This window comes from Cebus imitator, unplaced genomic scaffold, assembly GCF_001604975.1.
Source record: "Cebus imitator isolate Cc_AM_T3 unplaced genomic scaffold, Cebus_imitator-1.0 Scaffold43, whole genome shotgun sequence".
NCBI classification, from domain to species: domain Eukaryota; kingdom Metazoa; phylum Chordata; class Mammalia; order Primates; family Cebidae; genus Cebus; species Cebus imitator.
The window spans coordinates 4,883,981-4,896,280 of NW_016107358.1; the positions used below are offsets into that span (position 1 = coordinate 4,883,981).

The 12,300-nt window shown below is 42.7% G+C and overlaps 3 protein-coding genes across 3 annotated transcripts in view; 1 reads left to right on the top strand and 2 right to left on the bottom strand.

Moving 5' to 3' along the window:
• The window catches only part of CUNH6orf52 (chromosome unknown C6orf52 homolog), a 365,015-nt gene that overhangs the window by 63,919 nt on the left and 288,796 nt on the right, over window positions 1–12,300 (top strand). The gene's annotated exons all lie outside the window — the stretch shown is intronic.
• The window catches only part of LOC108302945 (N-acetyllactosaminide beta-1,6-N-acetylglucosaminyl-transferase-like), a 40,817-nt gene continuing 32,444 nt past the window's right edge, over window positions 3,928–12,300 (bottom strand). Inside the window, exons 2-3 of the mRNA XM_017526690.2 lie at window positions 9,005–9,097; window positions 3,928–4,350 (exon numbers count right to left, since the gene is read on the bottom strand). Coding sequence (XP_017382179.1) covers window positions 4,160–4,350; window positions 9,005–9,097 — 284 coding nt within the window. The 3' untranslated portion in view covers window positions 3,928–4,159. The remainder of the gene's footprint in view (window positions 4,351–9,004; window positions 9,098–12,300) is intronic.
• The window catches only part of LOC108302947 (N-acetyllactosaminide beta-1,6-N-acetylglucosaminyl-transferase), an 86,310-nt gene continuing 78,341 nt past the window's right edge, over window positions 4,332–12,300 (bottom strand). Inside the window, exons 3-4 of the mRNA XM_017526696.2 lie at window positions 9,005–9,097; window positions 4,332–4,350 (exon numbers count right to left, since the gene is read on the bottom strand). The gene's annotated coding sequence lies outside the window, so the exon portion shown is untranslated. The remainder of the gene's footprint in view (window positions 4,351–9,004; window positions 9,098–12,300) is intronic.

A 12,300-nucleotide genomic window follows, 5' to 3' on the forward strand; every position in this document is an offset into this window, starting at 1 on the left:
AAAAAAAAAAAAAAAGCTAGATAAAACGTGAAAGAATATTTTCCAGTCATACTAGCTATATTTCAAGAGCTCACAGCTTATGTGAGTGGCAATTATATTGGACAGGGCAGATGTAGAACATTTTTATCATTGCAGAAATTTCACTGGACTACCGGACAGCCTGCTATAGGCTATATCAGTACATTGAGAAAGGACTTAAGAAGATACAGCAGATAAGACCAGGTATGGTAGCTCACGCCTGTAACCCAGCACTGGGAGGCTGAGGCAGGTGGATCACTTGAGCCCAGGAGTTTGAGACCAGGCAGGATAACATGGCAAAACCCTGTCTCTACAAAAAATACAAAAATTAGCCAGGTGTGGTAGTGCATGCCTGTGGTCCCAGCTACTTGGGATGCTAAGATGGGAGGATCACCTGAGCCTGGGAGGTTGAGGCTTCAGTGAGCCATGATTGTTCCACTGCACTCCAGCCTGGCTGACAGAGTGAGACCCCGTCTCAGAAAAACAAAAACTAAAAAAGCAAATAAGCGATTACCTCTGGAGAAAGTAGTTCAGTTTTTATTCTATATTCTTCATTATTTCCATGCTTATGAGCATGTACATATTTATTATTAGAGTTTAAAATTTTTTTATGTTTTAAAATATTTTTTATTTATTTAAAATATTTTTATTTGAAAAAATGATGAATAAGATGTCCTTTAAATGAATTTTTTAAATGTTGGCACTTGATAAGTAATTATGGTAATAACAACATAAAACTTTTTGCTAGTGTATATCTTGATTTTTCAAATGAATAAAAAGGCAGGTAAATAATAAGTTAACCTATTCCTGTCTCAAATTTTAAAAATAGTTGTGCCCTTACAAAAAAAAAAGTTATACCCAATTCAAATGACACTGATCTTCTATTGTGCCCTCTTCTCTCTCTGACTTGCACTTACTCTCCCCAACCCCTCACCATGGGAAAGTTTAATCATTTTTCAGTGGATGGTTGTTTTGTAGACAGACATGCCTGTATATATGAATGTAAATTTTGCTTAATAGCAGACTTGCCTAGCTAGACATACCCTTTAGTGGATTTTTAACTAATTGTCAAATAAAAATACACAGTATCCCCAAAGTGGAAAACAATATATTAATTTATTCCCAAGAAAACAAAACATGGACTCTCATCAAAAACAAACCTCAGATACAGCAGTTTCAGGACATTCCCGTGGGGTGTCCGAGATCTACTGGCCCACACTATGCTCTTCCAGTATTAAAGTATTTAAGACATAGGAGAGATGCCCAACAACGGACATGTAAACTTCTATTCCAGAAAGAGTTCTCGTTCTATATGAGAAACATCCAGTGTAAAACATTTCTTCTCAGGTGCTGTCACTTAAATAAGTTGAAAAGAGACAGTTTTTAGACTTCACTACTGACCCTGGGTGCATTCCCTATCCCTGCCCCTGTTTTGTTTTGAGGCAAAGTCTTGCTCTGTCGCCTGGGCTGGAGTGCAGTGGGGCGATCTCAGCTCACTGCAACCACCGCCTCCTGGGTTCAGGAGATTCTCATGCCTCAGTCTCCTGAATAGCTGGGATTACAGGTAGGTGCCACCACACCCAGCTAATTTTTGTATTTTTTAGTAGAGACAGGGTTTCACCATGTTGGCCAGGCTGGTCTGGAATTCCTGGCATCAAGTGATCCCCTCGCCTCAGCCTCCCAAAATGCTGGGATTACAAGGCACGAGCCAGCATGCCTGGCCCAAGCCAGAGCTCTTAAAAGGGCACTCACCTCATCATGAGAATCACACCCTTGTGACCTTATCTGAACTTCCCTTACCAAAAGGCCCCATCTCAAATACCATCACTCTAAGAGTTAAGGATCCAACATATGAATTTCGGGGGTGGGGACACAGCCTCATCTATAGCAATGACAATGTGTGCTTGTAGCCCTCTCTGGTCACCTTAGCGGGGCTGCCTCTCTGCAAGTGACAGGTTTTCACATGTGGCTTACGATGGTTCCTTGTGTGACCAGGCTTCTCTACTCCTTAACACTTTACCACCCAAAATAATTCCATTTTTTTTTTCAGTAGCAAGAAAAAAAGGTTTTACTTCAAAGTCATTCCCTTTAAATATGATTAACATTCAACAAGTACAGTTATAGAAAAAAATAAAATTGTTTTCATTAAATCTATCATTTATTGTAGTAATTGCTTTTTGTTAGAATAAATAAATATTTAGAAACTCAATGGGTTACAGGAATAGTAAAGCAGATTTCACATTTTTTCTGAGCTGACAGGACTTTTTGTCATTATTAACACTGAAACCATTCTTAAAATCTACCTTCTCTGGTATCCTAAATATGACTTTATTTCACCATCTCTTAGTAAACCCACCTCAGGAAATGAAATCAGGACACCAGTAACAGAGTCCTAATTCTCACAGAGAAATTATTCCCTGATGCTATTAACCTTTCTAGGCCTCAGTTACTTCACCTGCAAAATGGGAATAATTATATGAGGTCCTCACAAGACCGTTGTGAAGTTTGAATGAAATTCAATACATAAAGGACTACCAGAATGCCTGGAACACAACCGGCCCTCACTCTGTCTCCTCCTTTCTCTCTCTCTGTTGATTAAACTCTGATTTAACCCCTAATTTGTAATTATTGATCTCCTGGGCCTGGTATCATGCTACACAGACCTGTGCATTCCTGTATTAAAATACAATCACTCTGTAAGATTCTCCAGACAAGACTATCTGGTGTTGACATTATTGCCAAGATTTTTAGAGTGAAAAAGCTCTTATTTTTCCTTTTTGTCTCAGTACATGTCCTGTACATAATAGACACTCAAGAAATGTTTATTGAATGCAGGCTGAATGAATGAATGGATGAATGAATGAGGGATAAATAACATGAGATGCTCATTTACAACTGAAGGCTCTTAAAAATCGAGCCCCTCCTATCAGTACCAGGCATTGTAAAGCTACTCAGAGAATACTATGGTGCAATTAAAAGCCTCACAGGATAGAATTTGGTCTCTATTTTGCAAGTAAGATAATACCGGGGAGAGGGGGGTCACAGAAGAGGAAAGTGTTCCAAGCTTCAGACAGATCTATGCGATAGCACCTCTCTTGAATGCTTATCTTCATTCTTGCAAGGACTTTTCAGTGTTCTCAATGGAAAACATGACATAGGGGCCAGCCTACGTTCCAGTATATAAGAGAGAAATGTTCTATTCCCCGAGGTCCTTTTACCGAAGCAACAGACAGTGAATTCTGTCTTAAAGCACATCCTGTTTCTTGTTAATGACTTTATACTATATACAGAACTTTGGCCATGAGTAAACCAAAAATGCTAGTGTTGAAACTTGGAAACAAAATCAATTCTCCATTCACGTAGCTTACGTTTTCAAGGAAATTGGTGAATTACCCAGAAAGCTGTTTCAATACCTGTCTGGTTGAGCGGAGTGGTGACTGTTAATGTGTTTATAAAAGATTCCTTCTTCAAAGAAACCTAATTCTTATTTTCCTAGACAGTATTATCTACAATTCTCTTTTTCGTTAGAACATTTGTATATGATGAGTATCTGGTGCAAAGATCTGATATCATTTAATTTATCATTGATCATAACAATAAGCTAATATGGAGGTGAACATCAAGAAATGGCAAGACTAAAACTGGCCAAAGTGCCCAGCCATCCTGTTAGCGTATTTCACAGTGTCCAGTGGATTTTTTTTTTTTTGATACAGAGTTTCGCTTTTGTTGCCCAGGCTGGAGTGCAATGGTGTGATCTCGGGGTAACTTCTGCTTCTCAGGTTCAAACGATTCTCCTGCCTCAGCCTCCCGAGTAGCTGGGATTACAGGCGCCCGCCACCACGCCTGGCTAATTTTTTTGTATTTTTAGTAGAGACAGGGTTTTTCCATGTTGGTCAGGCTGGTCTTGAACTGCCGACCTCAGATGATCCACCTGCCTTGGCCTCCCAAAGTGCTGGGATTACAGGTATGAGCCACCACGCCCGGCCTGTCCGGTGGATAATTTAAGTATAATTATGTAGCCAGGTCCTGAAGCTATAAATGTGGTCCTGAAACCATTAACATTAGGAAGGCAAAAGTCTCTCCCAAAGACGGGCTCCTCTTCCCAGCTGCAATTTCCCTTCAGTCAGGGGTTACCATTAGCTCAAAAATACCAGCTGGGTTGTATGGCAGTTTCACTCTGATTGAGGGTTCTTTCGCGATGCCTCAGCTCTAGGCATTCCACAGTAAGGGGGTAGGTATTAAGCTCAAACTTGTTAGCAAACAGGCTTGGTGAATTCACCAGCCACTTTAAGTCTCCATTTCCATAGATACAAATACCGTGTACATAGTGGCCTGCAAAAGAAAGAACAAGAAACACAGTCAAAACATGCTTGCTTTCAAAAGGGTGATGGACTTAACAGAATACTAGAGTTACTCTCTGACTGAGTAACTACAACTGTGCCAAAATGCCATGGGATTCAAATGAAATATGACTGTGCAGTCTCAGCCCACAGGGAACTGGAACTCTAGTTAGAAGAACAACAGGCACAGCTGGCCGGGCACAGTGGCTCATGCCTGTAATCCCAGCACTTTGGGAGGCTGAGGCGGGCGGATCACGAGGTCAAGAGATTGAGACCATGGTGAAATGCCCTCTCTACTAAAAAATACAAAAATTAGCTGGCCGTGGTGGCACACACCTGTGGTTCCAGCTACTCAGGAGGCTGAGGCGGGAGAATTGCTTGAACCCAGGAGACGGAGGTTGCAGTGAGCCGAGATCGCACCACTGCACTCCAGCCTGGTGCCTGGCAACAGAGCAAGACTCTGTCTCAAAAAAAAAAAAAAAAGAACAACAGGTACAAATCCATATTTGAAGAAAATGAGAGTTAAATCATACAAGGCATACAATACTTTTATATCATTTTAAATTTGTGTTAGTAACATTATAGGTGTTACTTTGGGCTGGATGATTCTTTGTTGTGGGGGCTGTCCTGTGTTTTGTAGGATGTTTAGCAGCATCCTTGGCCTCTACCCACTACATACCAATAGCATCTTCTCCTCAATTGTGACAACCAAAAAATATCTGCAGATATTGCCAGATGTCCTGTGGGTGAGCAAAATCACCCCATTTGAGAAACACCTGTTACTATTTTCATTATTATGTTAATTGTTGTGGTAATTGTCAATATTAATATTAAAATTGTGTTAGTAACATTATAGGTGTCAGAAGGCCATTCATGCGCAGTTGTCCCCTCTTAGCTGCAGTTTTGCTTTCTGAGGTTTCAATTACCACAAGTCAGCCATGATCCAAAAATAATAAGATATTTTGAGAGAGAAAGAAAGAGAGCACATAACTTTATTTTTCTTTTTTTGAGATGGAGTTTTGCTCTTGTTGCCCAGGCTGGAGTGCAATGGCACAATCTTGGCTCACCGCAACCTCTGCCTCCCGGGTTCAAGCAATTCTCTTGCCTCAGCCTCCTGAGTTAGCTGGGATTACAGGTGTGCACCACCACGCCTGGCTAATTTTGTATTTTTAGTAGAGATGGGGTTTTTCCATGTTGGTCAAGCTGGTCTCAAACTCCTGACCTCAGGTGATCCACCCGCCTTGGCCTTCCAAAGTGCTGGGATTACAGGAGTGAGCCACCATGCCCAGCTAGCTTTAATTCACATAACTTTTTTATGCACATAACTTTTATTCCAGCATATTATTATAATTGTTCTATTTATAATTAATTATTATTGTTAACCTCTAACTATGCCTACTTCAAAAATTAAACTCTATCATAGATATGTATGTACATGGAAAAACAAAGTATATTTAAAGTTCAGTGCTGTCTGTCTTGAAATGTGTCCCCTGTGGATGAGGGAGGCCTACTGTATTATTAAATGAGAGTTACAGATGAGAAGTTCTACAGTGATACAGATGGGAGAGGTCTTTCTGGGTTGCATTGGGTAAGTCTTTTCCCTGAGCAAGTGCCTACCTTATATCTCTACCTAGATGTGTAATAAACCTCAGCAATGTAACATGTCAGATTTGAATTTGTTTTTTAACCTCAATAACTTTTGTGGTGGGGACTTCCTGCTGGAAGAGGGGGTTTTGTAGGGTACAGGTTAGAAATAAGAATGGCAGGAAGTTATAACCATTTTCCAGAGATTCCTCTGGGCACATAATAGAACAATTGCTTTTTAACCAGCTTCACAGACTGAAGGGTTGGGCCTTGTATCCCATAAGCATGGAGAGTCCTTAAAGATGTTTGAATAGGCCGGGCGCAGTGGCTCACGCCTGTAATCCCAGCACTGTGGGAGGCCGAGGCGGGTGGATCACGAGGTCAAGAGATCGAGACCATCCTGGTCAACATGGTGAAACCCCGTCTCTACTAAAAATACAAAAAATTAGCTGGGCATGGTGGCGTGTGCCTGTAATCCCAGCGACTCAGGAGGCTGGGGCAGGAGAATTGCCCGAACCCGGGAGGCGGAGGCTGCGGTGAGCCGAGATAGCGCCATTGCACTCCAGCCTGGGTAACAAGAGTGAAACTCTATCCCAAAAAAAAAAAAAGATGTTTGAATAGAAGAATCGAATGATGAAACTGATTTTAGCAAGATTAATTTTGAAGTGTTTTGCAGGTACATTAGAAACCAAGAGGCTGCAGTAATAACAATGTAAACTGGAGAGCTCGTTCAAAGTGAATGGCTGATGAGTGGGAAAGGGAAGATATTGAAAACGCTGGTGCAGGACAGACAGAATGTCATGCATGCTGAAGAACGTGGTGATTAATTCAGTGGGCGGGAAGAAGCAACATAGAGAGCGGAAATCGGGCATGGTGGCTCACGCCTGTAATCCTAGCACTTTGGGTGGCCGGGGCGGGTAGATCACAAGGTCAGGAGTTCAAGACCAGACTGGCCAACATGGTGAAACCCGATCTCTACTAAAAAATACAAAAATTAGCTGGCCATGATGGCTCGTGCCCGTAATCCCACTACTTGGGAGGCTGAGGTAGGAGAACTGCTTGAACCAGGACCTGGGAGGTGGAGGTTGCAGTGAGCCGAGATCGCGCCACTGCACTCCAGCCTGGGCTATGGAGCGAGACTCAGTCTCAAAAAAAAAAAAAGAAAAGAAAACGAGTGGAAATCACAGGGGAAAGAAGCCAGAATTGTAGGAAGTTAAAGAAGTTAAAAGAAGTTTCTTGGTGAATTGATCTAGTCTGAAGTCTGGAATGCTCTCCCCTTCTGTGACCAGGCAGTGAGAACTGAACACACAGGCCTCATGCACAAGCTTAAGGAAATAGAAGTGAACAAGGAAAGAGTATTTCAGCCTGGAGCAAGCAGAGGGTTCATAGGCAACTTGATGTCTTCAGGATAGGGGCAATAAGTACCCGCTTTCAGAGAGAAGGCAAAGAGGCAGCAGAAAGGGAGAGGCTGAGAATGCGAAAGGGCAAGGGGAGAGAGGGTGCCCACAGATAGCTGAGACCATAGCTGGTGGCTTTGTTGGGGGGATGGGTGACTTTTCTTCTTGAAACAGGAGGGACATAAGAAGGTGTGTCCACACTGCTCTAAGATGGCAGGGCGGGATGACATGACAAAGGACTATGATGGAATTTTGATTACATATCTTGAAAGTTCTTTTTCAAGTTGAAATGGTCACTTGAGAATAGAAAGGCTGTTTTGGGATAACCTTGTGATATGGTTTGTCTGTGTCCCCACCCCAATCTCGTCTTGAATTATAGCTCCTATAATTCCTACATGTTGTGGGAGGGACGAAGTGAGAGATAACTGCATCATAGGGGGCGCTTTCCCCCATACTGTTCTTGTCGTAGTGAATAGGTCTCATGAGATCTGATGGTTTTATAAGGGGTTTCCCTTTTTGCTTGGCTCTCATTCTCTTTTGCCCACTGCCATGTAAGGTGTGTCTTTCGCCTTCTGCCAGGATTGTGGGGCCTCCCCAGCCACGTGGAACTCTGAGTCCATTAAACTTCTTTTTCTTTGTAAATTGCCCAGTCTTGGGTATGTCTTTATCAGCAGTGTGAAAACGGACTAATACACCTTGGGAGCTTAAAGGTAAGCAGGAAAGCTGAAAAAGTGAACCTTAGGAAGGGCACTAGGAAAATAACGAGGTAAACAAAAGGTTAAGAAGGTAGCCAGGAGGCCTAGCTGAAGTTAGATGACAGGACCCAATGTTAAGCACCCAGTCTGTGCTAGGCAGCCCTAGCAAACTGATACTCATGCCCACTATATGCTGGGCAATATTCTGAATGTGCCAGGACTGATAAAAACTCTTTTCCTTAAAGTTATATAGAAATGGAACTGACTGAGGATTTCTAGTTCTCTTCCATTCTGAGCGGTACCCTTTAGTGTCACCTGTCATCCACCATGCCAGAGCTGTGCAAACCCCGACAGCTCTCCAAGCCCCTGGGAAGGCTGCCTGTAGGGGGAGCAGGGACTGGCCTGAGGGACAGGGCCCAGCTTGCACTGTGGTGAGAACATGACATCACTTCTCCTCCCCTCTGAACATCTGGGCTCTCAGAAGGCACAGCAAGAGGAATAAACAAAAGGAAAGCTGACTCTACAGGAAATAATAATAATAATAAAAATTAGCCAGGTGTGGTGGCACATGCCTGTGGTCCCAGCTACCTGGGAGGCTGAGGCAGGAGTCCTGAACCCAGAATTTTGAGGCTGCAATGAGCTGTATTCATGGCACTGCACTCCACAGTGGGTGACAGAGTGAAACCCTATCTCTAAAGAAAGAAAGCTGAAAACTAGCAGGGAGAATATGGCATCATGATTTGAACCCATCTTTTCATCTCCCTAGGTAATTATAAGTTGGTGAATATCAGTGAAATGTTTAAACTTATTTTTGAAGGACTGTGTCTTGAAGCCTCTGGCTTCTCAAATAACTAACAGATCGGTCTAAATATAGCAGCAGTTCTCTCTCCATGAGAAACCTGGATTCCACAGCTATCTTCCTGCTAACATCAACAAGCAGTATCCTAGAAGCATGGAAGGAGAGCCTCACCGTGGCAGCCTCCATGTTTGTCTTCCATGTCATTCCACTTTATAGCTCTGAGGTTTCCAGTCCAGGATGCATTTGGCATGGAGCCAGGAACACCTGCAATGTAGGTAAAGAAGAAGTGTAGAGATGAGAACCATGAGAGAAGGGTATCAGTTTCATCAATTGAGGCTCCAAGTCAGGCTTACTTTCTTTCAGTATATTACCTTTCACATTTCACGTGGATTGGTATGTACTGATCTACCCATCTTCTGTTTCCTCCAGTTGATCTTTTGACCAGAATTTTAGTTAGCTCGTAATCTAATTAGTATAACATCTAAGTCAATCAGCATACAAATCAATACACTAATACAACCCTGATCCATTTACTAATACCTAATTCAGTTGGGGGTGGGGTGCTGTAGGCTGGCATCTTGCTAAGCCAAGGTTTCTCAACCTTGGCACGATTGACTCTTTGGGCTGGATGACTTTGTTGTGGGGGCTGTCCTGTGTTTTGTAGGACGTTTAGCAGCATCCTTGGCCTCTACCCACTAGATACCAATAACATCTTCTCCTCAGTTGTGACAACTAAGACATGTCTGCACATATTGCCAGATGTCCTGTGGGTGAGCAAGATCACCCCATTTGAGAAGCACTTGGTAAGTGTTTCTCACATAACCCTGTCTATGTAAAAAATCCTGGATAGGTCATAGAGATTGAAGGGTCTATTTACAGTTATACTCCAAGATTATAATATACAAATCATTACTAGTGAAGAAGAGGTCAGACATAGGGGCTCATGCCTGTAATCCCAGTACTTTAGGAGGGTGAGGTAAGAAGATTCCTAGGCAACATAATGAAACCCTGTCTCTACAAGAAATAAAAAAATTAGCTGAGTGTGGTGACACATGTTTGTAGTCCCAGCTACTCTGGAGGACCATGTGAGCCTAGGCGGCAGTGAACCGTGATTGTGCCACTATACTCCAGCCTGGGCCACAGAGCAAGACCCTGTCCCAAAATAACAAAAAATTAACGGCCAGGGGTGGAGGCTAATGTCTGTAATCCCAGCACTTTGGGAGGCTGAGGTGGGTGGATCATGAGGTCAGGAGATCAAGACTATCCTGGCCAACATGGTGAAACCCTGTCTCTACTAAAAAATACAAAAAATTAGCCAGGCATGTGGTGCGTGCCTGTAGTCTCAGCTACCTGGGAGGCTGACGCAGGAGAATTGCTTGAATCTGGGCGGCGGAGGTTGCAGTGAGCTGAGATTGTGCTACTGCACTCCAGCTGGGCAACAGAGCAAGACTCTGTCTCAAAAAAAAAAAAAAAGAAAAGGAAAACACGGGAATCAACTAAAATGCAACTAAAAGATAAAAACTTTGCTTAAGAGCTGCAGCATTTTTCACCAGTGAGTAATGCAATCTGAATGTAATTTGGATGTAATGGCACTATGCAAATGTTATTGGTACCCAAATTGCAATAGTCCTCTCTTAGAAGATGCTTTTTAATTATTGATAAGATATAGTGTGGTAGGCAGAATAATGGCCTCCACCCACCCCCTCAAACACACACAGACAGAACAGACAAAGATGCCCACATCCTAATCCTTGGAACCTGAGAATATGTTATTTTACATGGCAAAGGAGAATTAAAGTTGCTGATCAGCCGACCTTAAAATAGGGAGGTTATCCTGAAGTATCTGGGTGAGCTCAGTGTAATCACAGGGATCCTTAGCATTGCAAGAGGGAAACAGGAGAGCTGGACAGAGTGATGTGACACGAGAAGGCTCCACTCTGACTCTGCCTTTGCTGTGTGAAGATGAGGGAAGGAGCCACCAGCCAGGAATGTGGGAGGCCTCTAGAAGCTGGAAAAGGCAAGGAAATGGATGGTACCTGGAGCCTACAGAAAGGAACCTGACCCAGCCAATGCCTGGATTTCAGCCTGGTCAGGCTTTTGTCCTACAAAATTGTAAGACAATATATTTATGTTGTTGAAGCTGCTAAATTTGTGGTCATTTGTTGCAGTGCCAAGTAAGAAGCTAATACACATGCTAATGAGGAAAAAAGACTCAAGGGCTGTGTGCAGTGGGCTCACACCTATAATCCTAGTGCTTTGGGAGGCCAAGGCGGGAGGATTGCTTGAGGCCAGGAGTTTGAGACCAACCTGGGTAACACAGTGAGACCCTATGTCTATTAAAAATTTTTTTAAAAAATTAGCCAGGCATGGTGGCTCATGCCTGTGATCCCAGCTACTCAGGAGGTGGAGGCCGAAGGATCACTTGAGCCCAGGAGTTCGAGACTGCAGTGAACTATGATTGCACTACTGCACTCCAGCCTGGGCAACACAGAGAGACACCATCTCCACAATTTTTTTTTTTTTTTTTTTAAATAGCCAAGCATGGTGGTACACACTTGTGGTCCCAGCTACAGGGAGGCTGAGGTGGGAGGATTGCTTAAGCCTAGGAGCTCAAGCCTGCAGTAAGTTTCAGTACCACTGCATTCCAGCCTGAGTGACAAGAGAGGGGTCGTTCCTAAAAATAAAAGAAGAAAAAAGCTACTTAGAGGGTATTTTCAATAGCTTTTAATAAGGAAAAAAATTGGACAAAACCAGTATTTTAAAGAAATTTAATTGAATTAGGCTTTTAAAAATATTAACAAAAATGTGCCTTTTCAGAAGAAAAAAGGTCTGTTCTTTTGCCCTGATGTCATATGATAATTATATGATGATCTGATTTGTAACCAGGCTTCCTTACTAAAATGAAATTTTGTTGCATCCTTTCCGGTAAACAGCATGAGTCTTAAACCCTAAGGGCTTTCTATAAGGCAAGGGTCTTTTCTTCTTGCTACCTAAACTTGAATTTATTTAATATAAGTACTCAAGTATTCAAGAGTAACACTATTAAGCAATATTTCTTTCTTTCTTTCTTTCGAGAGGGAGTCTTGCTCTGTAGCCAGGCTGGAGTGCGGTGGCATGATCTTGGCTCACTGCAACCTTTGCCTCCCGGGTTCAAGCGATTCTCCTGCCTCAGCCTCTTGAGTAGGTGGGACTACAGGCATGTGCCACCACGCGCAGCTAATTTGTGTTTTTAGTAGAGACGGGGTTTTGCTATGTTGGCCAGGCTGGTCTGGAACTCCTGACCTAAGGTGATCGACCTGCCTTGGCCTCCCAAAGTGCTGGGATTATAGGTGTGAGCCACCATGCCCAGCCTATTTCTATTTCTTTAACTTGCATTTTAATACTTTAAAATTATTTTGGTGCTTGCTTATCTAAAAATAAACTTCCTTGTTTTGTTCTTTTTTTGTTCTTTTTTTTTTTTTTTTTTT